Source organism: Oncorhynchus clarkii, chromosome 5, assembly GCF_045791955.1.
Source record: "Oncorhynchus clarkii lewisi isolate Uvic-CL-2024 chromosome 5, UVic_Ocla_1.0, whole genome shotgun sequence".
NCBI classification, from domain to species: domain Eukaryota; kingdom Metazoa; phylum Chordata; class Actinopteri; order Salmoniformes; family Salmonidae; genus Oncorhynchus; species Oncorhynchus clarkii.
Genome location: NC_092151.1, coordinates 72426283 through 72453025, shown reverse-complemented (window position 1 = coordinate 72453025; position 26743 = coordinate 72426283). Strand labels below are relative to the sequence as shown.

The 26743-nt window shown below is 43.3% G+C and overlaps 1 protein-coding gene across 2 annotated transcripts in view; it reads right to left on the bottom strand.

The window, feature by feature from the left end:
- LOC139409354 (E3 ubiquitin-protein ligase SH3RF1-like) overlaps nucleotides 1–26743 on the bottom strand; it is a 63830-nt gene that overhangs the window by 11174 nt on the left and 25913 nt on the right. For both annotated transcript variants that reach the window (XM_071154375.1, XM_071154374.1), the window contains exons 3-8: nucleotides 19100–19375; nucleotides 18147–18242; nucleotides 15027–15335; nucleotides 6008–6118; nucleotides 3375–3502; nucleotides 212–382 (exon numbers count right to left, since the gene is read on the bottom strand). In XM_071154375.1, the coding sequence (XP_071010476.1) occupies nucleotides 212–382; nucleotides 3375–3502; nucleotides 6008–6118; nucleotides 15027–15335; nucleotides 18147–18242; nucleotides 19100–19375 (1091 nt within the window). The remainder of the gene's footprint in view (nucleotides 1–211; nucleotides 383–3374; nucleotides 3503–6007; nucleotides 6119–15026; nucleotides 15336–18146; nucleotides 18243–19099; nucleotides 19376–26743) is intronic.

Here is a 26743-nt window from a genome sequence, read left to right as displayed (position 1 = left end):
GCCCTTGCCTGTTTCAGCATGACAATGCCCCCGTGCACAAAGCAAAGTCCATACAGAAATGGTTGGTTAAGATCGGTGTGGAAGAACTTGAGGCGGTTATAACAGCAAAGGAATGAGATGTTCGACGAGCCCAAGCCCAGCCCACATACTTTTGGTCATGTAGTCATGTGTATATGTGTTTGCATGCGTAAGGTCTGTGTGTGTGACAGACCTGCTGACAGGGCTCATGTAGTTGCCGGGGAACACTCCTATCTTGCCAGTGTGCATGGAGGTGCCTTTGAACCATCCGTCCTGACAGCGCTCCAGCACCAGGAACATCTCTCCCTTCCTCAGCTCCAACTCATCCTCCTTACGGGGGGGGTAGGGGAACAGGGCCACGTAGCTGCAGTGGGTGGGGGGGAGAGAGATGGGACACATCAAACACACACACGTGGCCATCGACACAGGGACTGTCCAATTAACCTCAGGAGGAAATGAATCACAGACATGTTGTGGATTCAGAACATCTCGTCTGTGACATGAGCAAAATGTACACCCCTTCCACAGACTAAAGTGTATCCATCAACATCTCCCCTCTTTCTAGTAGGCACTTACAGGCTGATCGAGATGGACATTCCCCTCTGGACTGGTCTTCCAGTAGTTCAGAGAAAGCTGCACTATATGTCTGTAGAGCAGGGATAGGCAACTGGCAGCCACTTTTGTAGGCCCGCAGTTCAATTCCCCCCCCCCCCCCCCAAAAGTAAAACAAATATTCAACTCACTGTTGAGAGTTAAAATAGTAGAATACACTAGTTGGAAGGTTTCCATCCAATTGGGGACGATTTTAATGCAAATGTAAAAATAAAAATAAATCTGCATTAAGAAAATGTTCATTTTCCCCATCAGTGGTGTTTCCAAACTGATTTGCTGTACTTTTTAGCTTAAGTTTGCAAGAAACAAATAAAAATCTTAAAGTTGTGTTTCCATCGCATTTTCAACTCTACCGATAGTTGTTGTTATTGACAAAGCAGTTATTGACAAATAGACACACCGCCGCCCTCGTCTTACCAGACATAGCTGCTCTATCCTGCCTATGCATGAAGCCAGCCAGCTCTATACTATCCTTGTTGTCCTTCAGCCACGTCTCGGTGAAACATAAGATATTACAGTTTTAGTATCCCGTTTGTAGGATACTCTTTAATTGTACGTCGTCCAGTTTTCCAATGATTGAACGTTGGCCAATAATACGGAGGGTACTGGTGGTTTACCTACTCGTCGGATAATTCTTACAAGGCATTCCCCTTCTCCTCAGTCTCTTCTTCATGCTGATGACAGAGATTTGGGCCACGTCTTGACAAAGCAGTATATCCTTCACATTGGACTTCTTAAAGAAAAAATCTTTGTCCAGTTCAAGGTGAGTCATCGCTGTTCTGATGTCGAGAAGCTCTTTTCGGTCATAAGAGACCGTAGCAGCAACATTATGTACAAAATGAGGTACAAACAATGTGAGAATAAAAAAATAGCACAGTTGGTTAGGAGCCCGTAAAACGGCAGCCGTCCCCTCCGGTGCAATCATCTCTCCAGAGTTCCTCTGTGGAGATGGGAGAATCTTCCAGAAGCACAACCATCTCTGCAGCACTCCACCAATCAGGCCTTTATGGTAGAGTGGTCAGACCGAAGCCACTCCTCAGTAAAAGGCACATGACAGCCCACTTGGAGTTTGCCAAAAGGCACCTAAAGAACTCTGACCATGAGAAACAAGATTCTCTGGTCTGATGAAACCAAGATTGACCTCTTTGGCCTGAATACCAAGCGTCACGTCTGGAGGAAACCTGGCACCATCCCTAAGGTGACACATGGTGGTGGTGGCAGAGTCATCATGTTGTGGGGATATTTTTCAGCGGCAGGGACTGGGAGACTAGTCAGGATCGAGGCAAAGATTAACGGAGAAAAGTACAGAGATCGTTGAAATCCTGCTCCAGAGATCTCAGGACCTGACTGGGGTGAAGGTTCACCTTCCAACATGACAACAACTCTAAGCACACAGCCAAGACAACACAGGAGTGGCTTTGGGACAAGTCTCAATGTCCTTGAGAGGCTCAGCCAGAGCCCGGACTTGAACCCAATCGTACATCGCTGGAGAGACCAGACAATAGATGTGCAGCAACGCACCCCATCCAACTTGACAGAGCTTGAGAGGATCTGCAGAGAATGGGAGAAACTCCCCAAATACAGGTGTGCCAAGCTTGTAGCGTCACACCCAAGAAGACTCGAGGATGCAATTGCTGCCAAAGGTGCTTCAACAAAGTATTGAGTAAAGGTTCTGAATTCGAAATCTGATATTTCAGTTAATTTTGAAGAAATGTCTAAAAACATGTTTTTTCTTTGTCATTATGGGGTATTGTGTGTAGATTGATGAGGGAAACGCACAATTTAATAGATTTTAGAATAAGGCTGCAACGTAACAACATTTTGAAAAAGCTAAGGGGTCTGAATACTTTCTGAATGCACTGTATATGAACTTGTATTAATCATGGTCTAATTACCGACCGGGGGCCCCCATTGATTTTGTTAGTCACTCAATGTGTAAAATGCAGGAAATTAACTTTAAAACAGTTTTTTCCCTCTACGCCACATGGCAAAACGAGTAGTATTTCATGAAATTAGTTATAAAATTGCAAAATCTTCTCTCCACCCCATGGCAAAATTAATTAGGCTATGGCTGGCTCTGATTGCCGGTGTGTGCATGGATGTGGGTACGTAGACCTGGGAGCCACTGCGGCCCCTCATGAGTTCACCCCCATCACTGATGTAGAGTAATATTATGGTAACTTTCTGCATGGCACAGCTATGTGGCAGGGCTCCACTGAGGTGCTGTAAAGGAGTGGAAAAGTCACATCTCCAAGCACCTCAAGGGGGGAAGAGGCTTTAAAGAACAACTGCTGACAGACAGCATAGACACTTTCACTAGTGTCAGGGAGGGGGAAAATAAGAAAAATGCAGAAACAAACACACTCACTTTGGGGAGGTGGGCCGTATCTAATTCTATCAGGTGTCTGGAGTCTCTCAAAGGAGTAATGATGTGAGAGGTCCAGGGTCACAGGCAGGATCTCTGATAGGACCCAGGAGACTCCATACCCCACAGCGGTTGACCTTTCACCCTTCACCTGTGCTCTGGGTCAACCTCTGGTGTTTCACACTGAAAGTTGAGCGGTCATTTAGAGGCTTGGAGAACTCCCAGAACACATTAGACGGCCCCACACCCTAGCCATGTGTGGAACATGCTTTTAAACGGCATGTTCTCTCTGGTTTAGTGTGCTGGTACTTTATACATGGAAGAGTGTTACATGTACATCTGTGTATGTGTATGTGTGTGTGTGTGTGTGTACACTCACACTGTGGGTCTTTGTCTCCCACTCTGGTCGCTTGTGCTTGGGGAAGGTCTCTGACCAGCAGCCAACGAGGAGGCTGCTCCCCGCGCTGAAGATTGTGGGGGAGGAGGTGGGGGAGGAGGGAGAGCTTCCTGTCAAAAAACAAACAAAAAAACATTCTGAAACAGAGATCAAACAGCACAGAACAGTTCACAATAAGGTTGAAGTGCATTCCTCACATAAAAAAAACTGCTTTGTTTGGAACCAAAAGACAGGAAACAAGTAAACAACTCACTGCCTTCAGCGCAACATGAGAGTTACATTAAAGCTCTTGATGGAATGATACATGAGAACCCTACCCCTGGCCTTTTAACCCATGACTATGTGTTACATAATGAGAGAAACTGCTCTGTGAAAAAGGGATTTTATTTACTCTCTGTTCAATGAGTGAGAGTATCGCTTGGCACAAAAGTTTGGTCTTGTCCCCAACTTCCCCATAGAACTGGGAAGGAATCTCAAGTGTGCTTGTTTGTTTGTTGCTATAGAAACGACACTGGGGCCTTGTGAATCCATCGCTGTGTTTAATTGGGACCATATGAAAGTAAAAACATTTCTGTAAACATGACATAGTTTAACCCTCAGGGGTGCTCCAAGCAGATTCTTCTGTGCTCTCTTATCCCCCTTGTTCTGCATCTAACGTGACAGAAACCAGACCAAAACAACTCTTACACAATCACACACATTGACACTGGGAAAGGGGTTTGTTTTCTCCTAAACATGCAAAACTATTAATACATCTGCAGAGAAAGGCATTGTAGACGGTAAATAATTCAGGCCCCATCACCTGGAGCAAGACAAATGTGTCTCAGCTTGACATTAAAAGGCCTGAGGAGCAGACAGACATCACTACCATGGAACAGTGGGGGAGGGGTTGGAAATACATTCAGAAGAATCTACATACTACCATGTGTGTATGTGTGTGCGCTGTTGACACTGGAGCTGAGATAATTACATTGCCTGCAGGCCAAAGAAATCATCATGTAGAGTTAGTTCCCCAGTAAAGTGGAGAGCTTAACCTTTGTGTACACATAGTCCCCTGTTCAGTAGTACCACATACCAACAAAGCCACACACAGTCAGTTGACCATGACAAAGCAGCAGATACATCAGTCTCCTCCATACATGATAGCATGTAAGTAAAGTAACATAGATCAACCTAAATAGTTGTTAAAAACATTATTAGGGTAGGAATGGGCATTTGAAATGTTTTGACTGTTCGAGTACTCACATGATAATCAAAAATGGGGAGAAAAAAAATTCTGATTTTAGAACTGCACTGGAGAACAAAAAAATAAGCATTTATATATACGCCTATGCCAACAGTGCACAGCAATGCCTCATTTATCATAACCATTACAGAAAACCTAATAGCTAAATTGCTCAATTCAGTCAATAAAAAAAGCAAGTGCCATTTAATTGACTGAAACCGTAATATCAACTGGTTATATTATATGGTGGAACAATCTTCTAAAAGGTAGTAACCTCAGCAGTGGTGCTTAATGTAGAAGAATATGGCTGTGCAATGGCATAGCCTTGTTTTGTTCATTTAGCAGAGATGCTCTTCTTTCCCGAGCCCTTATCACAGCCAAGACACACTTATTTTAATAGTAAAAAACATGTAATATAACAAAATAAAATCATTTAAAAAGATGCTAGTGCAAAAAAGTGATGCGCACCTGGAGTCTGGAACAGTTCACCTCAGAGTGATCAATTGTAACAGGGCTCAATTTGGCGAGTTGAGAAAGGTTTTCAGGGTTCAAAATCTACTTTTGTGATATACAGACTCTCTATTTAGTTTATTTTGCCTGTTCTTGGGAATTTTCAAAATATACGAACAATTCCTCATTGAAAACGGCATGGTGATGAATTACTGCCACGACATCTGTTTGGGGAGTAGGCATATGCTTAATGAGTCTGGTGAAAATATGCTCCTTGTTTCTATCAAACTAATGTTTTTGCACACTTTCACTGTGGAACTTGTCTATGTTTTAAGGGGGTTAAAGCCTAGGCTAACCAATTATAAATGGCACTAGCAGTTCGCCTCAGTGGAAAACAGACGGGATGCAATTATTCCAAAACTGCAGCTCGTTGTTGGAACTTGAGATAAAACTGTCATAATTTGGCAAGGAATGTAGCCTGTCTATCCCATTTTTATGGGCATTTATTTCTGTAGTCTTAACAGGAGCACACGAGTGTGTGTAGGGAGTGGTTGGAATGCAATTGAGTGAATGAGGCACGGCGAGGAAAGGGAATTTAGGGAGAAGAACTGTATGATGCTTGGCTTGGTTTCTTTTTTGTTGTGCCCCGCAAATGCACATGTACAAATGGCACACTAGAGTCAAAGCAAATGAATGTTGTCTTCAAGGCAAAATGTCACTTTCCTGTTTTAGGAGCCACAAACACATTCCACCATATAGCTTTACAGTATTAAAAAAACATTAAAAAGTCATCTCTGGCTAAAGATGGAGCTTTGACATCCGTTCCAATACTCATGTCCATCCCGAATTAGGGAAACCGTAGCGTAGTTGCAAGAACCCTATTGTTATATTGAACTGTTGGTGTGAATACTGTAGAATCTTTATAGAGAAGTGCACCTACCACAGGAATGGATGCGTAACTTGCCTCTGGGGGAAATGTGAACACGGTTGCAGTAGTAACAGGACTGCTGGGGGGAGGGGTCACTAGGAGTCCAGTTGTACAGATGTGTACCTGTTGAGGAGAGAAGACAGAATGTAAGTCAACTTACTCAACCAGTACCACTACTACTCCCCTACAATATAATACTTTCAGGCATAGACATTACACACAAAACAGTGTGCTAGAACAATTATGTCATTTTTCAACGATAGTTGCAACTGAATGGAGCTCCATCAGAAGGGACAGATGTCTTGGTCAATTTGTGCCAGTCTGTCCCCTCACATGGGTAGAAGTAGGCTGTCATGAATGAACAGACTAGTTATTTAATCTCTTAATCATCTCACACATGATCTTAAAATGTCCCATTGAATGGAAATGTCGCCCTCACAGCAGCGATGAACCCAATTGGCCAAATCAAGCTGTGCTAGTGTCCCAATAACCAGATTGGCTGGGTTAGGTCATATGACTGCCAAGCACAAGTTTTAATTGGCTGGGTGAAGACCGGTGAGTACTGAAGTCTCTTGCTGAGAGACGGGGAACCCCAGCGGTGTGACACTGACTCATTCACTGTGGCTGTCCTGGTAACAGAGCGATTCTGTTGGACACAGTCTCCTTTTACCCTGTACTCTCCATCACTCCATGCATGACTGCCCCAGACAGAGCAGAGCTGCCTTTCTGGGTGAATCATTACAGAGGACCCACCTCAGACTCAATCAACTCTACCGTGTGGAAGGGGAAGGTGCAATCAGGCAAGACAGAAAGTATTAGGCAATATCTATCTGTGCTGTGCATTTTGTTATACATGTGTATGAGCTACATGGAACGTGTGTGTGTGTGTGTGTGTGTTTGTGTACAACACAGGCACATCAATAACACTGGAAATTAACTGAAAATGTTCAGTTTTACAACCGGTCTGTTTTCATATACTGCAGGCTCCTTTATACATCTGACATAAAAGCAGTAGACAGAAGGCGTGTTCATTTCCATACACTCCCTCTGGCCCCCCAGGAAACTACTGCTTCCCTTTGTCTGCTTTGAAGGAGGGAGAAAAGAGGAGCGAGAAACAAGGAGAGATACCGAGCCACACAGATTTCGCCTGGGGAGTCTTTCTTTTTATTAAACGCATTCATTTATAAATCAAACCCATCTTAAGTCATATAGCTTCCAGGTGTGCATGGAGATTCTATAATACTGACTGTGTCTGGATCATAATTAGGGCAGATAAAGCCAGGTCTGGAGAGTAATGGCCGATTAATTAGGGCCGATTTCAAGTTTTCATAACAATCGGAAATCGGTATTTTTGGGCGCCGAAATCAGATTTTTTAAAATATTTTTGTATACCTTTTATTTAACTAGGCAAGTCAGTTAAGAACACATTCTTATTTTTAATGACTGCCTAGGAACTGTGGGTTAACTGCCTTGTTCAGGGGCAGAACGACAGATTTTCACATTGTCAGCTCAGGGGTTCCAATCTTGCAACCGCAGTTAACTAGTCCAACGCTCTAACCATTGCACTCCACGAGGAGCTTGCATGTTACGCGAATGCAGTAGATCCAAGGTAAATTGCTAGCTAGCATTAAACTTATCTTATAAAAAACAATCAATCATAATCACTAGTTATAACTACTAATCCAGGTTAGCAGGCAATATTAACCAGGTGAAATTGTGTCATTTCTCTTGCGTTCATTGCACACAGAGTCAGGGTATATGCAACAGTTTGGGCTGCCTGGCTTATTGCAAACTAATTTGCCAGAATTTTACATAATTATGACATACATTGAAGGTTGTGCAATGTAACCAGAATTTAGACTTAGGGATGCCACCTGTTAGATAAAATACCGAACGGTTCCGTATTTCACTGAAATTAATAAACGTTTTGTTTTCGAAATGATAGTTTCCAGATTTGATCATATTAATGTATTTAATGTGTGTTATTATGTTATAATTGAGTCTGATTTGAAAGAGCAGTCTGACTGAGCAGCAGCAGGCCCGTAATCATTCATTCAAACAGCACTTTTGTGCATTTTGCCAGCAGCTCTTCGCAAGCACAGTGCTGTTTATGACTTCAAGCCTATCAGCCTAATGGCTGGTGTAACCGATGTGAAATGGCTAGCTAGTTAGCTGGGTGTGCGCTAATACTGTTTCAAACGTCACTCGCTTTTAGATTTGGAGTAGTTATTCCCCTTGCAGCGGCTGGGTAACGATGCTTCGAGTGTGGCTGTTGTCGATGTGTTCCTGGTTCGAGCCCAGGTAGGGGCGAGGAGGGGGACGGAAGCTATACTGTTACACTGGCAATACTATCGTGCCTATAAGAACATCAAATAGTCAAAGGTATATGAAATACAAATGGTATAGAGAGAAATAGTCTTATAAATACTATATTAACTACAACCTAAAACCTCTTACCTTGGAATATTGAAGTCTCATGTTAAAAGGAACCACCAACTTTCATATGTTCTCATGTTCTGAGCAAGGAACTTAAACGTTAGTTTGTTTACATGGCACATATTTTACATGGCACACATTTTTACATGGCACATATTACTTTCTTCTCCAACACTTTGTTTTTGAATTATTTAAACCAAATTGAACATGTTTCATCATTTGAGGCTAAATTGATTTTATTGATGTTTTATATTAAAATAAGTGTTAATTCAGTATTGTTGTAATTGTCTTTATTACAAATAAAAAAATAAAAACGAATCGGCCGATAAATCGGTATCGGCTTTTTTGGTCCTCCAATAATCGGTATCGGCGTTGAAAAATCATAATCGGTCGACCTCTACTGGAGAGTTTAACATGATTCTCCCCTCATCACCCTGTGGGTCCACGGCTTTAGTACGAGATGGATCACCCCAACATGAAAATAACTGTCTGCACACACACACAAACATGCTCTGATAGCATAGTGAACACACACATACGAGAGCACTAAGGGATGTCACCAGTTGTAGAAGGGCTTTGTGTGGCTTCTGTTTACGAGGGGAAGCTGTGGGTAAATCATGTCAGTGTGTCTGGGCTGTGTTGCAGCCCTGAGCCCCGGAAGGTGAGACAGAAGAGGACGCTAGGGTTGGGCGGAATACCATATACCGGTATTGATGCACGGACTGGTTTGAGTTTTATAACAGTAGTTTGGTTTGTTAAATGTGATAGTTTACTCCACTATTTGAGTCATCTTTCAGCTCTGTCGCCATGCCGCATTCTACACAGACCTAGCCCCGCCCCATCACTCAAGGAGCACATTTGTTGTTGCTCGACCATGAGACATTTGCTTTCATTCTGCATGGTTATGCATCAATGCTGAGGCAATTTTCTGCTTGCTTCTTAATATAAATCCACAAGCGTTCTAAAATTCATTTGTTTCTTACATGTGCAAACATCTACATAATTTGTCTTTCATTAGCAAGTTGTGGCTAAATCGTGTTAGCCACTAATGCTAATCGCTAGTTAGATGGCTAGCTAATAAATGTACAAGCAAATGCTAGTTAGATGGTTAGTTGTTGCCAGATAATAGAATGTTAATTTCTCTACCATAAGCCACCTCCAATCGTTTTAGACAATTTGGCAGTATGTCCAACCGGCCTCAACTGCAGACAGTGTGTATGACGTTGTGGGCGACCATTTTGCTATTTTATTAGGATCCCAATTAGCTGTTGCAAAAGCAGCAGCTACTCTTCCTGGGGTCCACACAAAACATAATACAGAACATCAATAGACAAGAACAGGACAGAACTACATAAAAAAAAATGTAAAGACACACGTAGCCTAGATATCAATGCATACACACAAACTATCTAGGTCAAATAGGGGAGAGGCATTGCGCCGCGAGGTGTTGCTTCATCTGTTTTTTTAAACCAGGTTTGCTGTTTATTTGAGCAATAGGAGATGGAAGGAAGTTCCATGCAATAAGGGCTCTATATAATACTGTATGCTTTCTTAAATTTGTTCTGGGGACTGTGAAAAGACCCCTGGTGGGATAAGTGTGTGTGTCAGAGCTGTGTGTAAGTTGACTATGCAAACATTTTCAACACATTGTTTCTTAGAAAATGAAGTAGTGATGCAGTGAGTCTCTCCTCAACTCTTAGCCAAGAGAGACTGGCATGCATAGTGTTTATATCAGCCCTCTGATTACAGTTAAGAGCAAAACGTGCTGCTCTGTTCTGGGTCAGCTGCAGCTTAACTAGGCATTTCCTTGCAGCACTGAACCACACGACTGGACAATAATCAAGATTAGACCAAACTGGACCCTGCAGAACTTGCTTTTTGGAGTGTGGTGTCAAAAAAGCAGAGCATCTCTATTTTATGGCCAGACCTCTACCCATCTTTACAACCATTGAATCTGTTTTGACCATGAGTTTACAATCTCAAGTTATTTTGTCTACTGAAATTGTTCAACAGCCACACCATTCATTACCAGATTCAGCTGAGGTCTAGAACTTAAGGAATGATTTGTACCGAATGCAATGCTCTTAGTTTTAGAGATGTTCAGGACCAGTTTATTACTGGCCACCCATTCCAAAACAGACTGCAACTCTTTGTTAACGGTTTCAGTGACTTCATTACCTGTGGTTTCTGATGCATATATGGTTAAATCATCAGCATACATGGACACACATGCTTTGTTTAATGCCAGAGGCATGGTCATTGCTAAAAATTTAAAAGAGTAGACGGCCTAGAGAGCTGCCCTGCGGTACACCACAATTTCCATGTTTGACATTAGGAGAAGCTCCCATTAAAGAAAACCCTCAGTTCTACTAGATAGATAGACATATCATGGATTCAGAGCTGAGGTTGAAAAGCCATAACACAGGTTCTCTCAACAACAGGTTATCGTAATATCAATAATATCAAAGCCTGCACTGAAATCTAACAGCACAGCTCCCACAATCTTCTTATTATCAATACCTTTCAAACGATCATCAGTCAATTGTGTCAGTGCAGTACATGTTGAGTGCCCTTCTCTATAAGCATGCTGAAAAGTTTGTTGTGAATTTGTTTACAGAGAAAGAGCATTGTATTTGGTCAAAAACTATTTTTCCAACAGTTTTCTAAGAGCTGGCAACAAGCTTATAGGTCTGCTATTAAAACTAGTAAAGGCCGCTTTACCACTCTTGGGTAGCGGAATTACTTTGACTTCCCTCCAGGCCTGAGGACAAAGACTTTCCTCTAGGCTCAGATTAAAAATATGACAGAAAGGAGTGGCTAGAGTCAGCTACCTTCCTCAGTAGCTTTCCATTTACTGTAAGTTGTCAATGCCAGGTGGTTTGTCATTATTGACCGATAACAATTTTCCCACCTCTCCCACACTAACATTACAAAATTGTAACTTGCAATGCTTTTCTTTCATTATTCATTTTTTTATGCATGAATACAACTGCTTACTGTTTGTTGTTGGCATTTCCTGCCTAAGTTTGCTCACTTTGCCAATGAAATAATCATTAAATAATTTGGCAACATCAAATGGTTTTGTGATGAATAAGCCATCTGATTCGATGAAAGATGGAGTTGAATTTGTCGTTCTGCCCATAACTTCATTTAAAGTACTCCAAAGTTTAATTTCATTGATAGGTCAACATTGTGAACAGTCTACCCCATGGTGGCGGTGGGGTTATGGTATGGGAAGGCATAAGCTATGGACAGCGAACATCATTTGCATTTTATCAATGGCATTTTGAATGCCGAGAGATACCGTGATGAGATCCTGAGTCACATTGTCGTGCCATTTATCTGCAGTCATCACTTCATGCCTCAGCATGATAATGCAAGGCCACATGTTGCAAAGACCTGTACACAATTCCTAGAAGCTGAAAATTCTTCCATGGCCTGCATACTCAGACATATCACCCATTGAGCATGGTTGGGATGCTCTGGATCGACATGTTTCAGTTCCCTGCCAATACCCAGCAACTTCACACAGCCATTGAGAGGAGTGGGACAACATTCCACAGGCAACAATCAACAGCATACTCAGCTCTATGAAAAGGAGATGTGTTGAGCTGCATAAGGCAAATGGTGGTCACACCAGATACGGACTGATTTTCTGATCCAAGCCCATACCCTTTTTTTAAGGTATCTGTGACCAACAGATGCATATCTACAGTGCCTTCCACTAATATTGGCACCCTTGGAAAATATTACCAAAACGGGCTGTAAAAAAAAACAATCATTGTAAATCCTCTTTGTCATTCATTCAAAAATATTCACACAAATCAAATCTTTAAAGTTAAATTGGAAGAAAAATTAATTCTTATTTTTATTTTTTAAAATCTGAAATGTGTGCCAAAATTATTCATTCAATACTTTGTGCAACCTCATTTACCAAGATAACAGATCTGAGTCTTCTCCTATAATGCATAATGAGGTTGGAGAACACATGGCAAGGGATCTGAGACCACACCTCCATACAGAATCTCTCCAGATCCCGAAGTCCACGCTTGTGGACTCTCCTCTTCAGCTCATTCCAATGGTTTTCTATGGGGTTTAGGTCAGGGGACTGGGATGGCCGTGGCAAAACCTTGATATTGTGGTCAGTGAACCGTTTTTGTGTTGATTTTGAGGTGTGCTTTGGATCATTGTCCTGCTGGAAGATCCAACCACAGCCCAGTTTAAGCTTCCTAGCAGAAGCAGTCAAGTTTTGATTTAATATCTGCTGGCAATATCTAATATCTGCTGGTAATAATTTTAATATCTGCTGGAGTCTATAATACCATTTATCCTAACAAGTTGTCCAGGGCCTTTGGAAAAAAACAGCCCCATAACATCAAAGACTCACCACCATACGTCACAGTGGGGATGAGGTACATTTTCGGCATGGCTATCCTTCTTTCTACGCTAAACCCACCTCTGGTGTTTGTTTCCAAAAAGCTCTATTTTGGTCTCATCTGACCATAGAATCCAGTCCCATTGAAAATTCCAGTAACGTTTGGCAAACTGTAGGTGCTTGAGTTGGTTGTTTGATGACAGCAAAGGCTTTTTTATGGCAACCCTCCCAAACAACTTGTGGTTATGTACAAGACCCAACACAAAACCCAACTAACATCTGCAATTCTCCAGCTGTGATTCTTGGAGATTCTTTGGCAACTCGAACCATCCTCCTCACTGTGCGTGGAGTCAATATAGACACACGTTCTCTTCCAGGCCGATTGCTAACAGCTACATTTCTTAATTATTGCCCTGATAGAGGAAATGGGCATTTTCAAACCTTTGAGCTATTGTCTTATAGCCATTTCCTGATTTGTGCAGCTCAACAACCTTTTGTCGCACATCATTACTATATTCTCGGGTCTTTCCCATAGTGAAGGATGACTATGGGAACTTGTCAACTCATTTTTATACCCCAGTAAAACAGGAAGTCATGGCTTACCACTTAAGCGTTCCTAATCACTCAGATGAACTTAAAATGTAAAATATGAATGGGAATATACTTCAGTTAGATTTTACTCAAAATAACTTCTAGGGGTGCCAATAATTGTGGCACACATGTTTCGGAGAAGAATATTTAATTTATTTCACATACATTTTTTTCAATCATTTTACTTCAATTAAAGGTATGATTTTTGTAAATATTTTGAATGATAGACCAAGAGGATAAACAGCAAAGAAACATTTTTCACAGCAGATTTTGCTCATATTTACCAAGGGTGCCAATATTATTGGAGGGCATTGCCAATTATGTGAAATCCATAGATTAGGGGCTGATATTCCTTATATGAACTGTAACTCAGTAATGTTTTGCATGTTACTTTAATATGAATGCTGTCAAACCACAGACAAAGCCTTGTTGGCTTAATTTAAAAACACATTTCAGAAAGACTCATTATTTTGACACTTCAAAGCAAAAAACACTGATAAGATGAAGTCAACATCTGATCTTCATATAACGAGTATATGGTCATTTGCAATGTCAGTATAAAAGTCCCTACTCTGTATACCAGGCAGGCTGGGGTGAGGCAGTTCTCCTCTACACTGTTCTCTGCTCAGCTTCAAAAAACTAAGCAACATTCTAAAGGTTTCCTCACTTCACAGCTTCCGTCGGTCACAGAACGTCTGCCTAAGACGCTGACAAATCTGTCTGACTGTCTGTCTGTCATGTCCCCAGCCCCTCTCTCTCTACAGTGCCAGGCAACCAGAGCAGCTGTGAGTTGTTGCCATTCTGAGGTTGCTGTGGAAACCTCGGGGCTAAGCTGCAGTCTTTTTTGCGGGCGAGTGGAGTCACGCATCCATGATTTCCAACGCTTGGACGGAGCGATGGCCTGCTCGGAATGACGGGGGGGAGAGAGAGGGAAGTGTGTGGTGACAGAAGGAGACTGGGAATCTTTGTCAGGGAAACAAACATCGGATGAAAACAAGAATGTTAGTTCAATCTACTTGTTTGTGCTTGTTGCGTGAGAATCTTGCGTGCTCATTGTTTCCCCCTGTTCCTCTCTCTCACTCATTACCCCTGATTAACAGGCCCAGATGAACAGTGTGGAGCCGACATGGGCAGGAGGCTGGACACACACTGAGGGCTATGACAGATTTGGTGACAGTCCATTTCCAAGAGTCTATCATCAGCTATCCCATGAAATAAATGGCAGTGATAATACGCTTGTCCATAGTACAGACAGCCAACCATAGACAAATGAGGCTGCTATGCTGGACAACATGATGGTTTTCCCAATTCTGGTTTAAGAGGACAATATTGTTCAGAACATAAATATGCAGTCAATTCTGGAGGAATTCATTAATGGGGACAATAGAGTCAGGCTTCTGGACAAGTCCATTGATCATACAGAATACTTCAGAGAGACATAAAGTTCTCCATTTAGTGGCTTCCTCATTGAATACCCCTTACCAAACAGTACAAAGACACTGGACTAGGGGGAACGTAGAAGCTCTCTCCCCCTTCATCTCACCATTCAGTATATATCTGTGAGGGTGCGCTGCAGAAGAGCCCTCCCTTACTATCTCCCATCTCCTCCTCCCCTCCCCCCTATCTCACCTGTGAGGGTGCGCTGCAGGACAGTCCTCCGCTGATCTCTCCGATGCGTGCGGCTGCCGTGGGGTTGGAGGAGCTGATGAGGACCGGCCCACTGATCTCCGTGGAGTGTCTCTGGGGGGGCGGGGCCAGACAGGGCTTGTGGGACATGGTGAGGGATGTAAACGAGTGGCGCTTCTTACTGTTCTTCTTCTCCCCTGCTCGGTGGGGGCCACCGTTACTCTGGGGGCCCGATGAGGCCCCCTCGCCAGAGTCCCCACTCGAGTCCCCAGGCTTGTCCAACTCAATCAGCTGACGCGCTGCTGTGTTAAACTACAGGAGGAGAGAGGGAAGAGGGGAAGGAAAGGAGGGCAGGATGGGGTGGGGTAGATAGGAGAGAAAAGGAGTCGTTGTCGTTAATATGATAATGAAAGCCGTCAATCTGCATAATAAACCTAGTTGTAGTAAGAACCACCCTGTGCCTATATCTGATGGGAGAAAGCAGTAGGCTGAGAATGCTGCCAGTACCAGGGGGTTGAGAGAGAACCTTGGGCTCAGGGAGTCAACGGTTTTCAGGCAGGCAGCAGAGCAGACAGCAGCCTTTCATGTGAGGTAGGAATCAAAGGAGGAACACTAAAAAGGGTTTAGCTAATCACAGGGAGAACGAGGGAGCACTCCACGACACAGATAGCCCCGAGCTGCTCTCCATCTACTTGGGACATAAAAGTGGAGAATTTCACACCAATCCTGATGAGAGGCAGTACTAAATGAGTACACACATAGCACTAGATCAGATATACAGCCAAGTATATACAACCAAATATAGAATGGGTATCAGTATAAAATCACTGTACAGAAATAACTCAGTCAGACACAATCAAGTGTGGCTACAAAAAAACTAGATTATAGCTTGTCTTCCATGACAGTTCCAGAATTGCTCAGAATTTGTTTTAAAAAGAAAGCTGTTTACTGTCTGACATATGCTGAATGTACAGTAGTCATCAGTTGCACATTTGTTTATGTAACCCGAGTCAAAATGTTCTTTCTTGGTAGAAAATGTTGTATTTCTCTGCTGTGAAAACATGGTCAATTGTATCCATTAGTTGTTTTGCATCCGTTCCCTTCAAAATATCCACCCTCGGGATATTATGAAAAATCTAAATCTGTCACGTGAATAGTGCCATGAAAAATGAGAAGAAACATTTTTTAAATTCTCCTCTGCTTCTAAGAATGTAATTTTTAATGTCAGAGTCAAAGATAACCTTCACAAAAGCATTCACACGGAAAATGTCTTCTCAAATTGCTCTTCCTTTTATGATAAGCCTCTGCCCACTCCCGGGCTTCTCTCTACCATTAGAAGTGTAACAATTCACCAAACCCACGGTTCAGTACGTATTTGGGGTCATGGTTCGGTTTCGGTACAGCAGGAAAATTAAATGCAATTAACAATCTTCAGCATTCACAAATGTTCCTGGCATTGTCTGTTGTGACAGGATTGTTATGTTAGGTCTCTCAAGGTTCCACTCTGATGCGTTTGTAACCATGTGGGAGGTGGGAATTTAACAGTTGTGAAGTCATAAATGCCAGTTGGATGCATTCATGCGACTTGAAAGCGGATTGGCTAAATGGCCAACAAGCTGCAACCATAAACTAAAAGTACAGCTATCATGCTTGCAAACAAATTATAGAGTTCATAAATCACATTAATATATTGCTTTTTATAAATAATGTTTTGTTGTTACATTTGACTGCAGAAAATGCTGTTAGAGGCCTTTTCCTTAGTAGGTGATGTTAGAAGTTACCATTTGGGAGAAGTGGGTGCTCAGGATGATAGAGGAGTTTCCCACAAGGAATTACCAGTTGAGGGGTGTTCAAGTGGATTTTTCACAGTCGCATGTGGTAAATTCCCACTTCCATCTGGGTTACAAATGCACCATGACAATGCTTCCTTCACTGTCAAATGCGCATTTGTGAGTCTCATAAAGGGGGTGGGTCTGTAGCACGGTACATCTCCCACTGCAGAGTAATGTGATGGGCTGTCACTGTTAAATAAGCACAACACAGGGTGCATTGGCCAATTCATTAAAAACATCTGCTTTGTCTTGCTTATATAGAGCGGGTACTATCTGTTTCCTGAATTGGGTGCAAGAGGGAAGTTCGTAACGTAGCTCGAGCACTTTCACGAGGTGCTGAAACTCCCTACTCTCAACAACCAGGAAGATGCTTCAAATGAAAACAGAGATGACTGCTTTAAAAGATAAATAGCCTACAGTATAGGCTACAGGCCTATACAATTCAATAATATTGAAATCAATTTCATGTTCATTCAACTGAGTTCAATTTTCCTAATTGCAGGCTGCTGTCTAATTTTTGCCTCAATATATTTCATGTGTAATGTGCGCAATGATGTGCCAAATGTAGATTTTAGTGCATTAGGGTAAGCCGCCTCAATTTGTGCAGTCATGATAATATCTTTCTAGGAGCTGATCCGTCATCGGTATTGTGGAATAATTCTAATGTTAATGTAAGATTTGAATGGAGAAAGACAGCGCTACTCTCGGATCAGTTTTCTTTAAATCCTATCAGTATTGACACGCCTCAACACGCACTTAGCGAACGTTCTCTGTGTGGTGTTTTGGGAAACGCATGTTACATCTGCGGTCGTTGTAGGAAAGACGCATTGTTAAAACATTCGTAAGCCTAAATTCCATCACTATCGGGAAACCAAGCCCATGTCTATTACACAGGTAAGGTTCCTACCAACAGACAGTTCTCTCAGCAGTGATCATGGGAAACTTTTATAGGACAATGGTGAATTACCTCAGGATGTCAAGCTAAAGATGACACTGGCTGTATTTAAGGGGCACATGGGAATTTGGAAAGCTGCTCAGAAGGTGCTCAATGACAATACAAATAAATAACATGTTTAGTACTTTGGTGAAATATACTGTGACTGTTTTCAAGGGTGTAGCAAAAGGGGAGAGCACTAATGTGTACATTCTGCAAGATGTCTGACAAAGCAACAACAAAAAAGATTGCACTAACATACTCAGCATTTTCCAACCTCTTACCGGAGGTAAAATGCATGCCTGGACATATCAGGGACACTCCGGTTGTTAAGACTTGGAGGAACATTTCGCTTACCTCAACATATGATATAGGGAAGATTCCAATTTTATCCCCCAGCATTCCCTCTGCCCAGTTTTCGTCCACTCTGCGAATCACAGTCAGAATATCATCCTAGAAGAGAAAAGATGCAGAGCTTGTTACCAGGAAGACTGTCATTAAAGATGCTGCTAACTAGGAGATTTTCAGATCTTCTAGGAACAAACACCCAGGATAGAAGAATTAGGAGGCTGAGAGAGAGCGAGACCATGTTTTATTAAAACTCCCGGAAGTGCCAAGTTACGCTACATTATTAGAGTAATACAGTACAGTGGATCCTGTTAAAAAAGGAAAAAGATAAGCACTTTCGTTTGTTTCAGTTTTTGCTCATAAGGGACGGCAGGTAGCTTACTGGTTGCTGGATCGAATCCCCGAGCTGACAAGGTAAAAATCTGTCGTTCTGCCCCTGAACAAGGAAGTTAACCCACTGTTCCCCAGTAGGCTGTCATTGTAAATGAGAATTTGCTCTTAACTGACTTGCCTAGTTAAATAAAGGTTTAAAAAAATTAAGATAAAACAGCAGACTGCTTATAAAAGCCAAGGATAGAAAGCTCTAATCTACCCTTTCAGTTGATTAGAATAGATTGATAAATGTAGTCATTTAGCAATGGTACAGTAGCCGTCTAGTTCTAGATGTGTGAGTGGATAACTGGTCCTCTACACTAGGAGGAAAAATGCCTTGCATCCACATGACACATCTGCAGGAAGAGACAGAGGAACACAGTTTCACTGAGGTTTGGTCAGGGTTAAGCTACAGAGCTTTTACAATCAACAGTTGTTGAGCTGTTAGATGCTCCAAACTCAGGAAAATTACAGCTTAGAAAAAACAGTATAGGTTGTAATTATAACTCTTGCTAGAAACTGTAGTTCCAGCTTTAGAGACAATGTCCTATGTGGTAGGGCTGTGGCCTGTACAGTGGTCTAGAACTCACCTTAGTGAAGGGCAGACAGTCCTTGTCTGCCTCGTTGTCTTTCAGCTCAAAGTCGTAGAGGGCCTTGCACTGTGGCGGGGGCTGTGGAAGCGGCTTGATGATCTGAACAAAGTTGGTGGGGAAAAAGCCGTGGACTCCGCCCATCTCTCCATGGTACCAATTCTCATCCACCTGGCGTCGGAGGATGATAATGTCACCCTTATTGAACTTGAGGTCCCCAGGTTCCTTGCCATCGTAGTTGTACAGGGCCTTGGCACAGGGCAGCTGGGGTACACCCTGTAAAGGGAGAGAAAGAGAGAAGGGGTGTTCAAGCTGTGACCAAAACATCAGGACTCATGCATAATTGAGCACCACTAAGAACCACATGAATTATTCAAAACCCAGAGAAGTGTAATTGTGGACCAGAGCCATTAGGGACAAGAGCACAGTGAGGGGTTGTAGTGATGGTCCATATGGACCACACGAGGGAATAAGGAATAAACCACCCAATAAACCACCCTGACCTGGGTAGAGCTACACTTTGACAGACCCCATCACCCTCACTCACAGCCAGCATTTCACTCATTGTATAATCTTCTTCCACCAAGTCAGTGTGTGCCTCAGTCACCACTCTCACTGACATTCATTCTCTTTTGCTTTTTAACCGAGAAAGAGACCCAAACGATGTAGCGAAAATAATCTTGGCCCAAAACAGACAACAGTTACTATGGAAACCAAAGGAAGAAAAGTGTGAAGGCCTACTTGTTATGGGAACAGGCAGATACAAGAGAAAAGTCAAATGCATTCCCAAAACAAGGAGTAAACTAAATGTGCATCAATAGCTTGGTTTCCATCCAATTGGCAACAGATTTTAATGTGAATATTCTAAAATGAATTAAGCGAGAAACCTCAAAAGTAGGTTCAAAGTGCACTACATCACGCACAGCTTTTTATCTGCAATAAGTGAATTTGATGGTAACACATCTCTGGTGGAATGCACATTTACAATCAGATGTGTTTCCATCAAATAGACTTGTTGAAGCGAAAAGGCTGTGCGTGATGACGTAGGGCAAATAAAAATGACTTTTGCAGTTAAATTCCCATGTACCGAATAAAAATACAAGTTAAATGGGTTTCCATCGCATTTTCAACTGTACTAATGGTTTTGTCACAAAAATTGTTGCGTTACATAGTGAATGTGCCCACTCTGGTCTTGACAAGTGCACTCTAGCCTACAGCTGGCAGATACAATGCAGGTAAAAGGCTACTACAAAATGAGAATATTATGGACAAAAGAGCAAGATTATTTTTATTTGTCGAACGGCAGTCAAGCATTAATCATGTCACCAGAATAAGACCCTCAATATTTATTGGAAAGGAGCATCAAGCTCATCACCGTGCACTTTCACCACCCTGTGAAGATCATCATACCTTATTTCATCTGTACCATAATAAACTGCATGCTTTCCCAAGGCGTAGTGGGAGGAACACACACCATGTCACTCCAAATGTACTTCGATATGATGGTTACTATGTCAATATTTGGGCATAAAAGCGTTTCCACTGCCATTTATTACATAATTCAATTTTAGACAAAAAGATCCCACCTTGTCTAGCGTATTTTGTTTTGTCAACATTTGGAAAGTTTACAGACAAATTTACAGACAAATTTCCATCAGGCCTGTCATGATATTTCTATCCGACGTTTAAACTCAGCAAAAAAAGAAACGTCTTTCAGCAAACTTAACATGTGTAAATATTTGTATGAACATAAGATTCAACAGACAAACTGAACAAGTTCCACAGACACGTGACTAACAGAAATGAAATAATATGTCCCTGAACAAATGGGGGGTCAACATCAAAAAGTAACAGTCAGTATCTGGTGTGGCCACCAGCTGCATTAAGTACTGCTAAGTACTGCAGTGCATCCCCTCTTCATGGCGCCAGATTTTCCAGTTCTTGTTGTGAGATGTTACCCCACTCTCCCACCAAGGCACCTGCAAGTCCCCAGACATTTCTGGGGGGAATGGCTATAGCCCTCACCCTCCGATCCAACAGGTCTCAGACGTGCTCAATGGAATTGAGATCCAGGCTCTTCGCTGCCCATGGCAGAACACTGACATTCCTGTCTTGCAGGAAATCATACACAGAACGAGCAGTATGGCTGGTGGCATTGTCATGCTGGAGGGTCATGTCAGGATGAGCCTACATGAAGGGTACCACATGAGGGAGGAGGACGTCTTCCCTGTAACGTACAGCGTTGAGATTACCTGCAATGACAATAAGCTCAGTCCGATGATGCTGTGACACACTGCCCCAGACCATGACGAGGCCTCCACCTCCAAATCAATCCCGCTCCAGAGTACAGGCCCATGCTCATTCTTTTGACAATAAACACAACTCCGACCATCCCCCCAGGTGAGACAAACCCGCGACTCGTCAGTGAAGAGCACTTTTTGCCAGTCCTGTCTGGTCCAGCGATGGTGGGTTTGTCCCCATAGGAGACGTTGTTGCCGGTGATGTCTGGTGAGTACCTGCCTTACAACAGAACTACAAGCCCTCAGTCCAGCCTCTCTCAGCCTATTGCGGACAGTCTGAGCACTGATGGAGGGATTGTGTGTTCCTGGTGTAACTCAGGCAGTTGTTGTTGCCATCCTGTACCTGTCCCGCAGGTGTGATGTTCGGATGTACCGATCCTGTGCAGGATGTACCGATCCTGTGCAGTGGTCTGCCACTGCGAGGACGATCCTGTCTCCCTGTAGCGCAGTGTTATGCGTCTCACAGTACGGATATTGCAATTTATTGCCCTGGCCACATCTGCAGTCCTCATGCCTCCTTGCAGCATGCCGAAGGCACGTTCACACAGACGAGCAGGGACCCTGGGCATCTTTCTTTTGGTGTTTTTTCAGCGTCAGTAGAAAGGCCTCTTTAGTGTCCTAAGTTTTCATAACTGTGACCTTAATTGCCTACCTGTTAGTGTCTTAACGACCTTTCCACAGGTGCATGTTCATTAATTGTTTATGGTTCATTGAACAAGCATGTGTTTAAAACCTTTACAATGAAGATCTGAAGTTATTTGGATTTTTACAAATCATCTTTGAAAGCCTGTGGACTTTTTTTATTGGATGGTTGGATGGGAACCTGGTTTATCTGAATGTGTGTGACACTGAATGGGTCTTGTTGGGTGGCCTTTTAAATGAGAGTATTGGAAGTACAGGATCGGTGTGATGAGCTTGGCTGGGCTCACTGTATGTATGTCTGTCTGTTTAATTCAGAAGTCTAAATGCCCCGGACCTGGCCCAGTTCTCTCCCTGAGGAAGGTTAGGTGGTCTCGACTTGCTAACCCAGAGGGGACGGGGAGGCTCAATGAACCACTTTCAAGATGGCTGTCCAAGAGGAGGGCACCTATCCAAAAAGCCTCAACCCCCTCACATCCCTCCCTCTACTCTGTTAGAGGCATTTGGTAGTGCTCAAAATCACAAATACAACCGACAGCGTCAATCTGAGCACTGACAGATGAAATAAACCAGATATCAGGGAGAAAGACAGTCAGAGGTAAAGAAATAAGGAAAAAGAGAGTCTGGGACAGAGCGAGAGCTCAGCGCGAGGCGGCGGAGAGAGCTCAGCGCGAGGCGGCGGAGAGAGCTCAGCGCGAGGCGGCGGAGAGAGCTCAGCGCGAGGCGGCGGAGAGAGCTCAGCGCGAGGCGGCGGAGAGAGCTCAGCGCGAGGCGGCGGAGAGAGCTCAGCGCGAGGCGGCGGAGAGAGCTCAGCGCGAGGCGGCGGAGAGAGCTCAGCGCGAGGCGGCGGAGAGAGCTCAGCGCGAGGCGGCGGAGAGAGCTCAGCGCTAGGCGGCGGAGAGAGCTCAGCGCTAGGTGGCAGAGAGAGCGCGAGGCGGAAGCAGGTCTTTGAGTCAGCCTGGCCCTGTGCTGGCAGGGAGCTTTGTGATGCAAAAGCCCATTAACAGCTCAGGTTTTGCAGAAGAGGGAGAAGAGGGGGAGGAGATCCAAAAGCTGACCCCTCCTGTCTCAGCCTCCAGTATTTATGCCGCAGTAGTTTGTGTCAGGGGGCTAGGGTCAGTCTGTTATATCTGGAGTATTTCTCCTGTCTTATCCGGTGTCCTGTGTGAATTTAATTCTCTCTCTCTCTCTCAGAGGACCTGAGCCCTAGGACCATGCCTCAAGACTACCTGGCCTGATGACTCCTTGCTGTCCCCAGTCCACCTGGCCATGCTGCTTCTCCAGTTTCAACTGTTCTGCCTGCGGCTATGGAACCCTGACCTGTTCACTGGACGTGCTACCTGTCCCAGACCTGCTGTTTTCAACTCTCTAGAGACAGCAGGAGCGGTAGAGATTCTCTCAATGGTCAGCTGTGAAAAGCCAACTGACATTTTCTCCTGAGGTGCTGACCTGTTGCACCCTCGACAACCACTGTGATTATTATTATTTGACCATGCTGGTCATTTATGAACATCTTGGCCATGTTCTGTTATAATCTCCACCCGGCACAGCCAGAAGAGGACTGGCCACACCTCATAGCCTGGTTCCTCTCTAGAAGAAGAAGAAGGGCTTTATAAATACATTTGATTTGATTTGAAAAGCAGGACTGATATGAACATTTGTACAATTGGACTGTACAATTCAGGTAGCCTCATTTTCATGACATGGCTGTTTGTTCAACAATGGTCCAAATGCAGTGCTCTAGACACGGCATTACACAACAGAACCAAAACTACTGTAATCTCCTCACAAGCCCATTGCTCTGCAGTCCAGGAGTGTTTTCCCCTACATACCCCTCTTCTGGCCTCACACAAGAGGGGCTGTCAGCAGATTTACATTTCCCTGTTTCACCCAGCTTAACAGAGGGAGAGAGAGACAGAGTAGAGAAAGAGAAATGGTGGTGGGGGGGGTTGTAAAGGAGGGGGTTGTAGAGAGGGAGTGGGCTTCTGAATGGAAGTGTTGGTCTGTATGAATGAGATGGAAAAAGGAGGGAGGGAGAAGGGGGGTGGGTGTTTCCGGTTTGCAACCATGGAAACTATGCAGATGTGTCTGAACTGGACCAACATGCATGAGTCGAATCCAGGCTGCAGTCCAGTCCAAACACCTCGAGGTCAGCTCCCCACCCCACAGTTGTAGTTTCCAGCAAGCCAATATTCTACTCAGTTTAGCACAGAAAACATGGTAATTAACTACAATGACCATAATCCATTGTCCGTTGTATTTCTTTTACACCTGCTACGTAAAAGAGAAGAATGCATAATCGAGAGAGATAGAGCAGTTGTTTCACAAGGTATCTCTACCTGAAAATACCTGATCTAAGTGATTGATAGTTGGTATTCAGGAGTCATAAAGTATGCCTTATTTACTCTGAAGAACTAATAACATTTTGTTTTTGTCAGACAGCAGCAGCTCTAGAGGAGATGATGGTCCGGAATTAAATAGTCATCAAATAAAGTAAATATAATGCAGAAAACTGAAATATTGTATTAAATGTGAATAAATTATGGTTAATAAGTGATAAGCAGTAATAGCCAGTCACTACCATCATGGGACTTTTGTTTTATTCTATGTTGTTACAGCATTCAACTCACATAATGCAAAGTGCATTTCATGTTAAAGAAAATAAGCACTAATCGCTCAGCACTACTGGGTTCTCAATGTACCAGTCTCTGCCGGTGCCTGCTTGTTTATAAAAAGAGAGTATCCTCCATCCAACCCCACACAAATGGTACAATCCAGCTTGTCTGCTCCTGTGCCAGTGTTTTTATGGCTTTTCCCCTCATCCAGAGAGCGAGGCAGACAGAACAGACTGCATTAAGGGACATATTCCCTTCTTGCCACAGATCAGCCTCTCCACTCGCACAGATAAAGCCTTGTCATCTCTCACCAATGTGTTGTGTTGATGTGATGTGGCCGGGCCAGATCACATCCCTTCCAAGCAATGAGATGGAGATCGAAAATATAAACACAACATTAAAATGTTGATCCTATGTTTCATGTGTTGAAATAAATGATCCCAGGAATGTCCTCTACGCACAAAAAAACACATTTCTCTCAAATCTTGTGCACAAATTTGTTTACATACCTGTTAGTGAGCATTTCTTCTTTGTCAAGATAATCTACCCACCTGACAGGTCTGGCATATTAAGAAGCTGATTTAACGGCATGATCATTACAAAGGTGCACCTTGTGCTGGGGGCAATAAAAGGCCACTAAATTGTTTAGTTTTGTCACAACACAATGCCACAAATGTCTCAAGTGTTGAGGGAGCATGCAATAGGCATGCTGACCACAGGAATGTCCACCAGAGCTGTTGCCAGAGAATTTAATGCTCATTTCTCTACCATAAGCCAGCGCCAACGTCAATTTAGAGAATTTGGCGGTACGTCCAACCGGCCTCACAACCTCAGGACAACCGCAGAGCACGTGTAACCACGCCAGCCCAGGGCCTGCTTCTTCACCAGCGGGATCGTCTGAGACCAGCCATCCGGACAGCAGATGAAACAGAGTATTTCTGTCTGTAATAAAGCCCTTTTGTGGCAAAAACCTCATTCTGATTGGCTGGGCCTGGCTCCCCAGTGGGCGGGCCCCTGCCCAGGCATGTGAAATCCATGGATTACAGCGTAATTAATTTAAATTGACTGACTTCCTTATATGAACTGTAACTCCGTAAAATTGTTGCATGTTCCGTTTATATTTTTGTTCAGTATAGATACTAAGGCTTTAATTACAGCTCTCTCCCTCCCTCCCTAGCACACAAACAGCTGCTCTGAAAGAAACGTTTAAATGGAAGTCATCATTCAGCGGCATAACTCATTGTCAGACAGAGCACGTCTAATGAGAATCTGACTACAGGCCACAACTAATCACTTCTGTCCTGGTTATAGATTTAAGCACATGATTAGACAGTACACATCACAGACCCACAGTGTGTGCACTATGACTGAACAATACAAGTACACACATTTCCACATCATGCATGAGAAGCTGACTGCACAACACACTATTATGATCCACAATGCACACCTACATGGGAATCTCAGCTGCTCTCTAATTTGTGTGCGTGCACAATAACAATAGTAACAGGCTGTGTGTTAGGCAATATTGCATGGCATCAGATGGTGTGTATAATCCTACCTTCATCAGAGATAATGCAATTAGACAGAAGTGGAGTGTTAAGGGGATTTGGCTGTAATAGTGTTTACTTAAGTTCCACAGCATCGGATCATAACAGAATTACAACACTGTTAGCTCTACAGCACCGCCAAATGTCAACAACCAGCGAGCAAACAGATAACACAAATACACAACGCACACAGACACACAGCAAGGCAGACAGGGTAAGCTTAGGTCACATCCTGTGGACTAGACTAACCCTAACCATATCCTAGCCACCAGTGACGACAGCAGCACTAGAACACACACAAATAAACTGACATTTTAACTGAGCAATCATGGGTTATGAACCTGCCATCTGGCATGATTTATATGTACAGTAATAGATGATGAAGAGAATGTCTGCTGCTCATCCACACAGCTACTCTACCCAGTAAGAGCAAGCCTACTGTTTGGAGCTGTCATAGATGGCCATTGGAGTCTATAGGCAGGCCTTGGCCAAGAAATCTCCAGTCTGGAAGATTGAGGATGGCAGTAGGGTGGTTCTTCT